At 30.8% G+C, this 15,271-nt stretch overlaps 1 protein-coding gene across 3 annotated transcripts; it reads right to left on the reverse strand.

The window, feature by feature from the left end:
- Positions 1-1,944: 1,944 nt before the first annotated feature.
- Positions 1,945-15,119, reverse strand: LOC139516901 (centriolar and ciliogenesis-associated protein HYLS1-like). Of its 3 annotated transcripts, none has more exons than XM_071307322.1 (9): positions 14,965-15,119; positions 9,555-9,677; positions 9,001-9,096; positions 6,650-6,726; positions 5,990-6,174; positions 5,373-5,428; positions 4,633-4,715; positions 3,572-3,790; positions 1,945-2,826 (listed from the first exon to the last, which is right to left on the reverse strand). In XM_071307322.1, exons 2-9 carry the CDS (start codon positions 9,661-9,663, stop codon positions 2,692-2,694), a joined length of 960 nt encoding a protein of 319 aa, XP_071163423.1. In that variant the 5' UTR covers positions 9,664-9,677; positions 14,965-15,119; the 3' UTR covers positions 1,945-2,691. The 3 variants fall into 3 exon arrangements, with proteins under 3 accessions (XP_071163423.1, XP_071163424.1, XP_071163425.1); XM_071307323.1 differs by lacking the exon at positions 14,965-15,119 and adding an exon at positions 14,827-14,858; XM_071307324.1 differs by lacking the exon at positions 14,965-15,119 and adding an exon at positions 14,797-14,852.
- Positions 15,120-15,271: the final 152 nt, after the last annotated feature.

The raw sequence follows: 15,271 nt of genomic DNA on the forward strand, positions 1-15,271 counted from the left end.
AAGTAAAGAATGTGTCTATGGGCCACAGATGCCACTGCTTGTCAATATGCATGAGTGAACTTCCATATACAGATGAAAGATTAGTTAAAACTGTAACATTTGGTTGAGGGAAACTAAAGTTGGAGAACGAAAAGGAAAAATTCAGAAAATTGTATGCTTATATAGGGGGATAATTCAAGAACAGTAAAAGTGACACCACCGAATTTCGAACTTGATCTGTGTTCTGTGGCAATATGCATTTGTGTATACGTTTTATAGTATTTGACAGAGGCAAACTAAAGTTAGTGAACAGAAACCAATTTTCGGGATGTTCGGGAGGGATAGACGTACATGGGTAACAATTACTGCCCCATCCACTACAGCAGGGTATAAAAAAATTATGGCCCGGACAAAAAACATAATGTTTTCCTTCATTGAAGGGTTGACTTTATCATGAGTATGATAATTTAAGCGCATGGATAGACAAATGACTTATAGAAACTAATATGCCAACAGTAGAAATGTGCATCAACATTTTAATAACTGAAGGAACATTCTTTAAACATAAAAACATACACAAAGGCACATTGATGTCTTCAAATGGGAAAGTGAAAAAACATTTTTCTCTAATTGTATGGCAAATTATCCCTTTACAAACCCATTGTGTGGTTGCCAGTGATCACAGAAGATGATTGGATAAGTTTGAGGGTCATAACCTTTATCAGCTTACTGAATGAATCAAAATATGGTGGTAATAAAATTGTTATCTTTGTGTAATGTGGAAGACTATCAAAGGAGATTTTCATTCAACAAAAAAAAGAAAATCTATTATTTAATCATTAGAGAAAACAGTATTAAGAGAGCAATGTGCTGGACATCAACTCAGGACCTTTATATATGAACAAGCAAAAGAAATTTTATGATTCAAGTACAAAGAAAGGAAATGATAAATAATTTACAAAACTTGGCTCTTGTTTTGAAAATAGTGCCACTGAACTCATAAACTAACCAAGAAACAAAGAACAACTATAAGAAGTGAAAGATTGAAAGTAGAAAGAGTACATGCACACCAAATAATTTGGCTGTATTTCTTAGCTTCTGACTGTGGACATGTATGTGGGAACTTATACTCAAAACCCATAACTTTGTTAGTAATGACTTTTTATTTTCATCGTTTTAAAACTTGTAAAAACAATATTTGGGAAAAATACATATAAAACTAAATACCATTAGATATGTGATGCATTTCATCTGATGTGTCCATTTGACAACTCGCTACTAATTGGTGAAAACAAGGATATGGAATCAATACATGTTTATGATATTTTCAGAACAAATACAAGGTAATAATCCAGAATGAACAGAAAAATGCCTCTATTGAGGTTCTTAATCTTGACCAAGAGGTTCCAATAGGATTTAAAGAATTTATATTAGGCAAGAACCATGGTACACTCTAGATCTCTATACCAATAATTACAACAAACAATAACTTATGTATTGATTGGATTCCAATAAATAAATTAGATAAAATATCTAAAGAGACCATCAAACAAATGCTAAATAAATTGCCCAGCAAAGGAAGATGAACATAAGTTGTGATAAAATACATGTAATACAAAATTATGATGTATGTCCAGAGATATTTTCTTTTCTTAACTTTCTAATGTTTACTTTTCCTTACTTTCCGAATCAATAGTAAATCAGAGTAATGTTATGTAGTCATTGGTAAAATTTTATATAATTTTGCATTTACTTGGATCAAAGCATATTCTTTCAAGTAAGTTCTTTTGGTCTGAAACTATGAAATTATAACACTCTGATTGAATATTTTGGGAAGAAGATTTAACTGATGGTTTAAGAAGAGGTTCACATGACTTTCGGAGGACAGTACTGTTCAGAATTGTTCAGTGATAGGCTCAATTTTTACATACCAAATATAACTGTTGGAAATAAAAACATAATAAATTGCAGAATTTCTATTATTTTAATATTTTCTACATTTTTTTCATTCTACAATAAAAATATACTATTAAATAAATACTATTTACATTACAATTGATTAAGCAAATATATAAATTAAGTTTCTTAAGACAAATGCATCATTTAACTAAGGACAAGCATCAATCAACCAAAGCAACTTTATTTTCATTTTGTAGCATGCTACATAAAGGTAGTACCTGAAAATTATGTTTTTATGTCATCGGGTTGCTTTCTAATTAAGCTTTACCCAAATCTCCATGTAATCCTCTAATACAATTTTGGTTGCTGTCTGAAGAAAACAAATTGAGCATGATTTTGCAAATCAATGCAACATAATCCGAATTAAATCTGCATATATATAAATATACAAAATATTGTATCATCAGTTTACTCTTGTGTAACATCCCTTTCTATAACACCTTGAATAAAATGCCTTTCTATTTTCTTAATTCAATATGTATATTTCAGAAGATTTTAAGCTGACAACATTTCATCTATAACTAAGATAAATAAAGTAAAAATATTGAAGAACATTTATGATACACCCTGTTTTTTACATATACAATAACATGAAGTATATCATTTTTCATAGCCATGTAATTGAATCCATTCGTTTCACAATCTACAGGTGTTTTGTTCATGAATCTCCAATTTTGATGAGCACTTCAGAAAGGCTTTAATTTCATGGTCCAAAACGAATGAAATGAAGCCAAATAATCAAATAGTTTTACGTCAACATTCATGATAAAAACCATGTGGTGGCATTTGTCCATGAGCTAAGTCCGTTCTGATATTCCATCGTAGTGATTTTCTATGTTTATCTGTTGGTACAACATACTTGTTAGGAACAAATACTCGCTGAGACCTCTACAAAATAAAATGATAAACTTGTTATGTCAACAAAAATACTAAAATGAATAGATCCAATACTCAATACATAAATATTGGTTATGTTACTTGTTATTTAGTGCTAATACTCATATAAAGTCCTAACCTTTATAACAATAAAGGTAATCATTGAACCAATCAAGATTATATTTTATGGAAAATACACATGAAACTTTTTCTAAATGTGTGTAGTTGTTGAGAAAATTTGACAAAATATCCTATTCTTCAGTGTGGCAGTACAACTACATTGCCAAATGTGCACAACCATAGGTCTAATGTAAGTACTTTTCAGACTTTTCTTTTAAAAAAAACTCTGTTTGTACACAAAAAAATAACAAATTTTCAAAAGTGTCTTAGTTTCAAAACAAGCAGTAAAGTTCATGAAGGTTCAAAGCAATTGAAAAACGTGGCGATTACTGCAAGATATGCCTTCCACAATCCGTTTCAATTGTGGATTCAACCCTATCTTACATTTTATTTGATGTAATGTGGGTTCCTTTTTATATGTTGAATACCTATTTTGTAAATTTCAGATAATTATATGAAGAAAAAACAAATTTAAAAGTTTAATTTTAAAAGTGTAAATTGCCTAAAGGCTTGTAATCATAGAATGGCATGAAATCAAGTGTCCACAAAAAAAAGGTTTTCTCTAAACCACGAAAATTGGTATCCACTTAAATTAGTGAATCCAGTCTGTTCATAAAGTACACATGTGTCTTTTTACCTTTTCTATGACTTGATCTTGTGATAGCATCTGTTCTCTAACATTCCATCGTAAATTGTTATGTTTCTTCTCTCCAGGAGCCCTTTGATGAGACCATGACTGTCTGAACTGTTGGTATCTTGCTACAGGGTCTGACTTTCTCAGTTGTTTGGTTTGATCTGGTGCTCGAAGGATGACTGATGCAGGTCTAGGATCATCAGGAGCAAGTCTGTAAGGAGGCTAGAAAACAAAGCTAAGACTTTATATAAATTGGTACAAAAATATCTATATTATCTTGTTTTGAAAATAATAGAGACCAAGAATACAACAAAATTAGCAAGTGCAGAGATTTAATTATAATTAGATTGAGCAAATCCTAGAAAGTTTTCATTTTTTTTGTTTCTTAAAAATTCTTAGAACTTGATGAATTGATCTATGTGTTAGACAAAATCGTGGTGCCTATATTATAAGCACTCTATTGTATCATGGGCAAGGTTTACTATATCTTGAAATTGAACATGCTAAAATTATAAATGTCCAAGAAAGACTTTCTTAGATGTTGATATCTTCAACACTTTAAAAGTCAACATATCCACATGATAACAATGGCAAGTTGATACACTTATGACATATCCATCATATAGTGATGATGACTTAAGATAACAACAGAAAAAAATTATCAAGTTAAGATGAATACTACAACAGCTATATGGTAAAATGATGGTTAAATAGTAATCATTTTTACCACCTAAAACAGATCAACCAGCAGAAACTATTATCAGAATCAATAACTGGACCATATGAATACCAAGGAATTCAACTTATAGAAACAAATCATATGGCAAATTTGACAACACTTTATACGATGATTCTCTATACATGTCTTATATCATTGAAATTCTGACTCTTTCATGTCTTTCATACCTGACTAAAATTCCCTACATCAGCTTTAAAGATTGACCAATGTTAAATAAAAACTTAAAATTCAGTTTACTGACTGTAAAGGAATAATTAAAGTTATCCCTCATTACACAGTTCATAATCTTATTCAGCTCTTATCAAACCATAAATGAAATATGTACCTCACTTCTGGCTGATTGACATCTTCTTTCATCATCTCTGATTCCAAGTTCCTTTAATCTGTCATGGATATCTGATAAACTACCTACAGCAGTATGATAATATACAGTCAATAAACATATGTATTTTAAAAACTTCTATTTTTTTTGCAGTATTGACTATTCTAGCTTTCAACATCATAGGCAGATCCAGCCCCCCCCCCCCCTTTTCGTGGTTGATTATAAAGGGAATCACTGAAGCATGACTGGAGCCCCCCCCCCCTTTTTCATGGGAAAAATTTGGTTGATTATATAGGGAATCACTGAAGCATGACTGGAGCAGGTCACCCTTATGAAAAGTTCTGGATCCGCCACTGAACATCTCTGATATTTGAAATATACATAAACAACAAATATATCTTTTAAAGCCCAACTTGCACACTTGTGTAAAGCATTCATTTAATAACTTTGGTGACTTATTCACATAAAAGGCAGATGTGATATGATTTGCTTATTTAGATATTACAGATGCTATGGTAGATAAAGCATTGTAATTTTGACTCATAGAAAGAACATAAAAGATTTTCTGTGTCTTAGTAACTTTCCAGATTTTTTTTACAATATTTAACAAACATATGATTTTTCATAAATAGGTGTTAGGTAAATATTGAAAGTAAGACATTATTCCATTGAAGGTTATTTCACACATGCACTTGACTTATCAAAAAAGAATAGCTACTTTTGGATTGTTCCTGTTTACATACCTGCTTCACTTTCTGTTACAGATTCATCAATAACCTTTGAACCATCTTTCTTTTTCCTGAATATACATAAATAAACATTAATTGAATGGAATGAATGGTGACACAATAACATGCATTTAGTGCTTTAGTGGCTGTAATATTCCATTGTTATCAGATACAAAATGTAAATATTTATTGTTATTTATAATTGGTGAGTTATTCTATTTCTTGCTCATAATTTTATTTTTGGACATATGACAATAGATTTGTATGCAATTGTTTATAAATTACAGAACTTTTTATACTATATACCAAGGTCCAAGTATATGAACATTAATATTTATCAAATTATGTAAGACAATTACTATTTTAGTCTCTTTTTTCTGTATAATTTGCATCTTACTTATGATTTCTTAAATTCATTTTAACAAATAATCCTCCAAATTAACAGCTTCCATATGATAATGTATACCTTTTATATGTTTTATATATCTAAGAAAACATTATTTTTCTAAATAGTCCTGCATTTTCTTATTTTTAGCATGAATTTAGACATCAACTTTTTTATAAAGTGGTTCTCTCCCATTAAATTCACTCTTTTATAAAGAAACAATATTTAAACATATGAAATGTATCACCTGAGAACTTTTCTTTTGACTAGTCTCCTTTCTGAATCTGTTTCTGAGATATCATCTCTGATTTGTATCTGTGATGTATCTGTAGTACTGTCATACAAACAAAAGTTTCCTCTGGCTGGATCTGTTACGTATGGCTTTCTATGACTGTCAGCATATCGGTTTTCTTTCCCTATATTTGATGTTCCCTGTAATAGAAATTTTAAAAACATTGGTTCTTTACTTTCATTTTGCTATCTACATTTTTGTTATTTTCCTTTGCAGAAAAATTTAAATATGTGATACTAATCATAATTAGTTTTTTATGTATCAATTTCTTCGGCTGTTGAAACCTTTAAGATTTTTTCTCAGTACCGTTTTGGTTTTATTAAGGGACGTAACACCATTACGAACTGTGTATGAAATAAGCCCTGCCTCCCTTCTTACCTAATATGGAATATAAAGGGACGTAACTCCACTACTAACCCTGTATGAAATAAGCCCCGCCTCCCTACTAACCTAATATCAAATATACACTGTTTGCACGCGGACGCTTTTAACCAATCATATTCGTAGAAAAGTATAGGAGGTAAGATAAACATGTGTACTGGGTACGCATAACTGTTATGTAGCTTTATGACCGAAATGGATCTAAAAATTAATTGTCAAAGCCATATTTCTTACCCTGTATTCCAAGAAACCAGGTGCATCATGTGAGACTTGAGTTTCTTCTAATGGATGTCTTCTTCTGGATGGAATACCTGTTCATTAAAAAAAGCATTTGTCACCAAGGTCACTTTATATCTTAATAATTTTTGCAACATTCCTTTTTTTTTAAGTTGTATAAAAACCAAACAAAAACAACTATTTCATATTACACATATAGAAGTAGAAAAAGTGACTTGTTTTTTTTTAAATGAATCAGAACATGAATTAACTTGACAGTTTTAAAGGACTAATTTACCATAATGCAACATAAGTTGCTTTAATTATACATATTAATAGGGACTGCCTCTTTTTGAGATACATATAACATCATTAAAATATTTTCATATCTTTAAATCATCCTGATTAACTATCTATAACATGTATAAGGCCAACCTTAAAAATATGTTTGTTTGCAGTTTTCCGACTGTACCTTCAGACTGAAGGGTCGGTAGGTAGGAAAAGTATTTTATTTTATCAGCCGAAATACAGTTTAAACAAGCAGTTACACTAAACCAAGTTTCTTGTGAAGAAAAAAAACATTTTAAAACAACAAGCACTGGACATGCTGAAAATCAACATCAAATGAACAGGCATTTTCAGATAAAAAACTTTTTAACCAAAACTGAAACTTTAACATAGTGTCATTATCCAATTTATGACATAACATATGGTATAATTATTAAATACTGGAACAAGGAATGTCATTATGACTAGAACTGTTTTAAAGAAATATATTCAGACATATGCTTCTTGACTAGAATGTTTTCATGAGTAGAGTATTTTTATTAGAAAAATGTAGATATTAAAGATTTATAAGACAATGTATTAAAGAGTGTATTTTTAATAAAAAAAAAATAACCATTGAATCTTCCTCAATTGAAAAAAAGGCAACTTGAAAAAAAAGTTTTAAGACATTCAACTGTTTTCATATTTCTAACAATATTTAATTATATGTGATAAGGTTATATTTTTGCCATGCTTTAATGAAAACCAAAGAAATCTAAAGTTTGGGGTGAAATCCATAGCACCCCATTAAAAGTAAATGGTCTGTACTGAAATGTTTTTAATGCATAAAAAAATTGGCAGAATAGCTCCTAAGGAGATGTTTTAATTGAGTTCACACAGGCCACACAGTTTGGGTATACTTAATATTGTAAGAAAGAGAATAATTGCAATGAGTGGGGCAGCCCCCCTTATCCTAAAGGAGCATACTCATTGCAATCGAAGATAGATTTAATAAAGAGAGAGTATATTTATTTTTCAAGCTAACCATTCATTTTCTCTACATCTTTGTGTAGTTAGGGTTGCTTCTTATTGATTTGGCATGATCTATATCCATTAACATTTCAAATGAGGCCTTCCTCCGTACAGGTGTGTTTACAGATATCCATGAAGATTTAAGTCACGGAGGAGTGGTTTTATCTTTGTCGTCTTCACAACGATTTGTAGAAAATATGCCATACTTCAAGCTGCTGTCGAATTATTTAACAACTGAAATTGGTTCAATAAAGTCAGGCTCCACAGATTCTGTACCCGATTTGTTTGAGACAGAATGGTTATCGTGTCAGTTATGAATATCCGCTGCATCATCGTCAATGATATCATCACACATCATTACATGTGCCTGAATCTGTATAAACAGTTTACTAATAAACTTTTTTGTTTGTTATTTGTCTTAAAATTGACATGAGACGACAGCGTAAAGTACTCCTCCGTGACTTCATGGATACCTGTAAACAATTTCCATGTGCTTTATCATTAAATGGTCACATGAACGCTTGACGGGAAGCTAAGAAAAACCGAACTTGAAATGCGTAATTGACCCAGACTTTAAATCATTTCCGGAAAGGACCCAAAGTCCGGATCGCGTCAATAGAAGTATTAAAAAAAAATTCTTCAAATTTAAGGCAATAAAATTTTCACAGTCGGGAGGATTTTCAAGGGTCGGTCGGTAAACTGCAAACAAACAATATTTTAATTTAAGCCTAATATCAATTTCATAACTAGCTCAATGGCTTCATAATCACAAAAAAACTTTAAACACTGTTTTCAAAATACAATGTACCAAGGTTTTTAATACATGTATCATTATAGAATTACTTTTGATCAAAAATTATTTTTACAAAAATGGCAAATGCATTTGTATGAATAAATGAAGATATAGACCATGTTGTGTGATTAATTTTTGATTAATCAGCAATGCAACATCATAAAAAAAATACTGAAGGTCCATTTATATAGATATATAACCCTTTAAATTAATGCTTAGTTTTTTTATAAACAACTAAGAGAATGGTCAATGCAAGTCAAAGCTACAATGTACATACCTGCAACAGACCCAGTTGTATCAGCTATATATGAAGACATACTTGTATTCTGAGAAGACAATTTACTCCGTTCATGTTTTATAAGGGATCTCAAGTCTGTAAAAAATTTAAATCTTTCTTACTATCTATTCTGAATTATGTTCAAGATAAAATAATGTGATCAACAAATCTTAAGGTGGTACATAACATTACACAATGCTACAGGGAGATAACTCTGTAAAAATCACCTCAACATTTTAAACACATTGTATTGCTAATTAAATAATATGCTTCTCAATGATCAAAATTAGTGTTTGTCAAACTGCTATATATCCAATAAATTTTTTCCAACAAAGTGAGTGGTTCAAGATTTTTTTTTTCTTTTTGTCAAATGGTCTATTAACATGATTAAGTAAATATTTTGTCAAAAATTTTATGAAAATTAAACGAGCTAAATTAATTTTAGTCAAGGTGTTTGATACCACTATGACTGTAATTTAAAAAACAAGATTACGATAGAAATATGCAGTATTATATTCATGTATCTGTTCATGTTCAAGGTTTTTAATACTAACCTGTTTTGAATTCTTCAAATCTTTGATGTGGGACATTTCCATAACCTAACTTTGATAGTTCATCCCTTATCTCATCATCAGTAAAATTTACATCCTCTTCCTCATCCATCTTTGTAATAAACACTGAAAAATGGTCAAATTTAATTTTTATCATGTACTTGTACAATGTACCATGTGTACATTTGTAACTTATATATAAGAAAAAATGCTCAAAATTTCATTAACAGGCAGACAGCTGGGGGATCAAAAAAATTATGCTTAAAAGCAACTATTGTGACAGTGTATGATAAATTTTATTCAATGTAAATCCATCTATTCATTTCAAAGCTACAGTTAATTTTAACAAAAAAGTGTAACTAATCCTTGATTTAAACTCTCCGCTTGCATAAAATAAGACATACAACATCTAGCCTACATTTTGTAACTACCAACAGAATTTCTTCAATGACCACATAGAACATGCATAGACAACACTTTTTCAAAATTCAAGCCAAGGCGGACACTTTGAAATTCAGCACCCTTCGGAATAAAATTCAAGATTTGACATTTTATACCTATTGCTGCCAGATGGACACATGTGTCCACAACGGCTGTGCTTTGTCTATGTATTAGTATATATAAGCAAGATTTTCATCCTGGCATTACATGTTTCTCAGCAGTCTAATAAAATTAAAGATTAAACAGTTGGTCCCCAATCTGCCAATATGAATATAACATCCAGTGTTCCAGCTAGGATTTCAAAAGGGCAGGGTGTCAATTCTGAAAAGGGCACATTTAACGCGTGAAAGATCATTTGAAAAAGGCATGTTTTAATAAAGATGTAAACCAAACATGGTCCGAGTACACAGTTATCGTCCTTTGATTTTCGTTGTCCACGAATATAGTCCTTAGTGTGGACAGTGTGTTACTTGCCAATTTTTGTTATACCCCTTCCAAATTTATTTCTCCATGTTTTATGCCTCATATAGCAAGTTGGGGGGTGAAATGACACTGTAAAAAAAGTTGGGTCATAAATATTAATGTAAAGTAGTGATTAGGTCCAGCTGAAAAAGGTCAAAAATTAGCACTTCGGAAGCTGTCAAAAGATTTCAAGACCCCCTTAACATAAGATTGTCCATATTTTGAGTTAGAGCTGATGAAGTTTTCTATAATTTTGATATAATTTGTCCCAAAAGTAGTACAACACACTGTAAAAATATTATTGAGAAAGCGCAGGTGGGTTTTTTTTAATTTTCATTTATTGTCTAAAAGAAATGCACTACGAAATAACTGTGTACTCGGACCTAAGAGGTGAAATCAGGAAATATAGAATCTGTACTTTGGCAACTTCCCTGAATGATTTGATGGTGCCAATTTGTCAAATAGCATAAAACTAAAGGATTTAAACTTTTATTTGATAGAATTTCTGCAAAAATGACCAATTTTGGCATTATATGGTCAAAATAAGCATTTCATAGCTTTTTCAATTTTGATGCATAAGTGGCATTCTGACTTTCTATCTGACATGTTTTCATGTGTCAATTTTTGTGTTTCTATGCTTTAATCCAGTTTTATTACTCATTTGTGAACTCTGAATCTACAGAAAAGAAGATTATCTCAGAAAATATGAGCAAAATGTGTTGTATAAATGACCCTCGTATAACGCCCTGTTTGGATCAAGTTAAATGTGAGGAGCATGGCACATAAAAGTTGAAGTCCATAATAAATACCTCAATAAATTTGTATAAAAAGCACTTAACAATGTCTTTTGTACCTGTTTCATTTCACATAATATCTTTCTTTACCTCTGTAGGATAGCATGTGGTTCAAATATAAGCCTGTTGAGACTAAAATTGCATGCAAGTTTTTCACTAAAAAGTGAAAAATCTTTGTATCAGACCATACTGTCTACTAAAAAAGTTGAATGTAAGAGCCTTTTTGTGCTCAGATTTATTGTATCATGTCACCTGAGTATAGAAATGATAGAAAAGACACAAATTTTTATTTCCTATAACTTCAATATGCATTTTTAAATGTAAATATGTGCTACGGCCTAAATTGACCCTAAATTAATTTTAGTCTTACTTGGCCAAAGACCCTTTTAAACTAATATGATATGTTATTTGTAAGTTTTCTTTCCATTTAAAGTACATTAAGTACATATGTAAGGATTATTTATAATCAAAAAGCTTCACAAACTTAAAATTGCTGGAAAATATTACATCTTCATGTAAGGCCCGCTTCATTGGAAAACCTCCATTTTTAGGCACAGGCTCATATAAATTTGACTTTTGAAAAATTATGCTAAGTCTGATATAACAAATGAGTACTCTATTGCTTTAAATACATGATATATTATATATTAAGGCATTTTAAAAGTATTTTTTTGCAATATTTAAATTTTATAAGCCCCAAATGTTGATAGTTGAAATTTCTCAATTTTAACGTCTAAATTTAACACGCAAAGTTGAATATAGAATTAATCATATTGTCTATAATATATAGCCTATTGCTATGAAACTTTGTAAGCAGTCTTGTAATATATTAAGCTTTAGTCAAACCAAGTTTTATTAAGATTGGTCAACTTTTTCTATCCTATTAGGTCCGAGTACACAGTTATCGTCCTTTGATTTTCGTTGTCCACGAATATAGTCCTTAGTGTGGACAGTGTGTTACTTGCCAATTTTTGTTATACCCCTTCCAAATTTATTTCTCCATGTTTTATGCCTCATATAGCAAGTTGGGGGGTGAAATGACACTGTAAAAAAAGTTGGGTCATAAATATTAATGTAAAGTAGTGATTAGGTCCAGCTGAAAAAGGTCAAAAATTAGCACTTCGGAAGCTGTCAAAAGATTTCAAGACCCCCTTAACATAAGATTGTCCATATTTTGAGTTAGAGCTGATGAAGTTTTCTATAATTTTGATATAATTTGTCCCAAAAGTAGTACAACACACTGTAAAAATATTATTGAGAAAGCGCAGGTGGGTTTTTTTTAATTTTCATTTATTGTCTAAAAGAAATGCACTACGAAATAACTGTGTACTCGGACCACATTGTTTTATTCCTTTGATTATAGGTAACATATATATACAATCACAAACACAATGACATTAACCTAGATAGAACTTTATCTTTCTATCTTTAGCACTGAAGAAATTGTCAAACACCTTGTCACACAATTTATCAAAACATTGCTTGTCACAATTAAGTTTCACATGCAAAATGTTTTGTAATGTATCCTGCTTCATCCTATTCCTGTGGTCACACTTAACCAGTTTAACTTGAGAGAATACTCTCTCTACCTCTGCTGTGCTCAAAGGCAACACAGCAGCTGTGCTGAGTAGCTTAATCATGTTAGGGTAGAGTGTAGTTAACCCTAATTTACTGTTTAATAAAAACTTGATACAAGCCATGATTGTTCTATCTTGACTGCTTTTTTCCCCTATAAGTTCACAAAATGATGTCCATTCATTTGTTAGAATGTCATCATCTATTTCAAAATGTGTTGACAGCTCCAATATTTCAGATAGGGCATATGTTTCTGGTACTTCATCTAACATTGAGGTGTCCAAAAGGGACTTTCATTTTCACTACTTCCATTACTATTTCTGAAAAAAATATCTTTTATAAAGTATATTTTCCTGTTATCGTCTTTTCCAAGAAGTAATTTAAAATTAAAAAAAAACAGATATCCAGTTATTTTTTTCAAGTATCGTCTTTACACAAGAGTTTTTAAAATAATTATATTTCAGTGGAATCAATTTCAATCAAATGGAAAAAGTTACTATTAAAAATTAAAAATATAACAAACTCACGTAGTGCTAAAAAAGTCGACTAAACTTCTGTTCGTCACTTTAATTTGTTTACTTTCCTCTTTCAATCGTCGTTCACGCTTAGGCATTGAGATTGTAAATAAGACAAGAAAAACAAACTCAGAATGTTATATAGTTTTTATTTAATGAGTTAAAATCACTGTTAATTAATAGATTCTAGTATTACATACATATTACGTATACACTGATCAGCTGTTATCGACACACAGGTAAATCTATTTTTAACTTTTTAATGTTGACAAGGACGCATTAGTATGAAATTCAAAACAGTGTAGCTGTGGCCATTGATTGACCCATCAAAATCATCTATTGGCTGGGACAATTTACGTGAACGTTGTCTGTAACAACCACTGTTCATGACGTACCTACGATAGACATTTAAACTGTGGGGTCAACAAGGGTTTCTTAACGCCTTTAATTATAAAATAATTCGTAAGATTAATCAGGAATAACCTTTGTGTTTTGATTTATATAATTGATATAAATCAAAATATCGTGTTATTTCTGATTAATTTTTCGAATTACTTTATTTAGGTGTTGAGAACCTTTGGTGACCCCATAGTTTAAGTGTCTTTAAAAAGTACATAGTGAGCATTGGTCGTTACATACAAACGTTCACCTAAATTGTTCCAGTCAATGAATGATTTTAATGTGTCAATCAATGGCCACAGCTACACTGTTTTGAATTTCATACTAATCTGTAATGGCGGATCATACGACAAAATGAACAAAATCAAACATCGTCGATCTCAAAAAGGGCAGGGCGCAACGAAAAAGGCACAGGGCGCTTAGAAATCTTTAAAAAGGGCACAGAGCGCAACTGAAAAAAGGGTGGGCGCCGCGCCCTCTGAAAACGACCTAGCTGGAACACTGACATCATTCGGGTATACATGTACATATCACACCATACATTAAATGACATCATTGTTGAGCATGTGACATCAGTCACCAATGTACAGCTATAGTTTTTTTCTGGCACACGAAATGCAATCATACATTGTATAACCAGTCATCTTGTGTTGTAGTGGTTCACTACTATTTCAGGTTATGGTGAGGGTTTGCATCTGTTTAAACAATTAATCCTGCTACATTTGTATGAACCTATTGTTCAATGGTTGCCATTTAGTGGTGTGGTTCATAGGTGTTGCTCCATGTTGAAGGCCGTACTTTGACCTATAGTTATTTACTCTTTTTTAACATTGTGACTTGGATGGAGAATTGAATGCAAGTTATTAATCTTGACACACACATACAATCTATTAATGTTCAAGGTTGAGACATGGTATGCAATCAAGATAAACCGACCAATTTTATTTTTTCAGAAAAATTGTCAATTTAGTATCATATAAGTTTATAACAAACCAGTAATCTTATCTTTGCAATACCAGAAATAAACATTATCATTTCAATAGTTATGACTGTTCAAACCTTATAAAAATATTCAGATCAATAACATACCAATACGTTCATTTGCAAGGAAAACATGCACGAGCTTGTTCTAAGACTATAGAATTATTGGACAACCGCTTTAGTTTCCTTTTCAACTTTAGTTTCCTAAGATAAAATGCAATACTTTTTATAAAAATAGTTAATTACCGTTAATTCATATACTAAAACTAGTTAACTGTGTTTCTGTGTAAATTTTCTAAAAATCTGTGATTCAAAAGTACGACCGAATCTCCATTTGTAAACAAATCAATAATGCCTTAAGCGACAGGGCAAACTTAGAGCAAGTTTTTCTAAATGCAGTCATTCTGGGAATTATGTTATTCTTTAATAGAAATTTATTTTTATTTTTATCAATATTAAAGAGGATGTGATCCATTTGATTAATAAATATAATTTTATTCTCATGATTTTTAAGGTTATAAGGAATATAATCATTCGACCATTTCCGTATTTT

This window comes from Mytilus edulis, chromosome 3 (genome assembly GCF_963676685.1).
Source record: "Mytilus edulis chromosome 3, xbMytEdul2.2, whole genome shotgun sequence".
NCBI classification, from domain to species: Eukaryota; Metazoa; Mollusca; class Bivalvia; order Mytilida; family Mytilidae; genus Mytilus; species Mytilus edulis.

Excerpts from the sequence above, each read along its gene's own strand:
- LOC139516901 (XM_071307322.1), bottom strand. The coding sequence starts at position 9,663 with ATGGATGAGGAAGAGGATGTAAATTTTACTGATGATGAGATAAGGGAT. Across the intron at positions 9,097-9,554 it reads ATTTGAAGAATTCAAAACAG|ACTTGAGATCCCTTATAAAA; the intron begins GTTAGTATTAAA and ends AATTTTTTACAG. Across the intron at positions 6,175-6,649 it reads CTGGTTTCTTGGAATACAGG|GGAACATCAAATATAGGGAA; the intron begins GTAAGAAATATG and ends TTTCTATTACAG.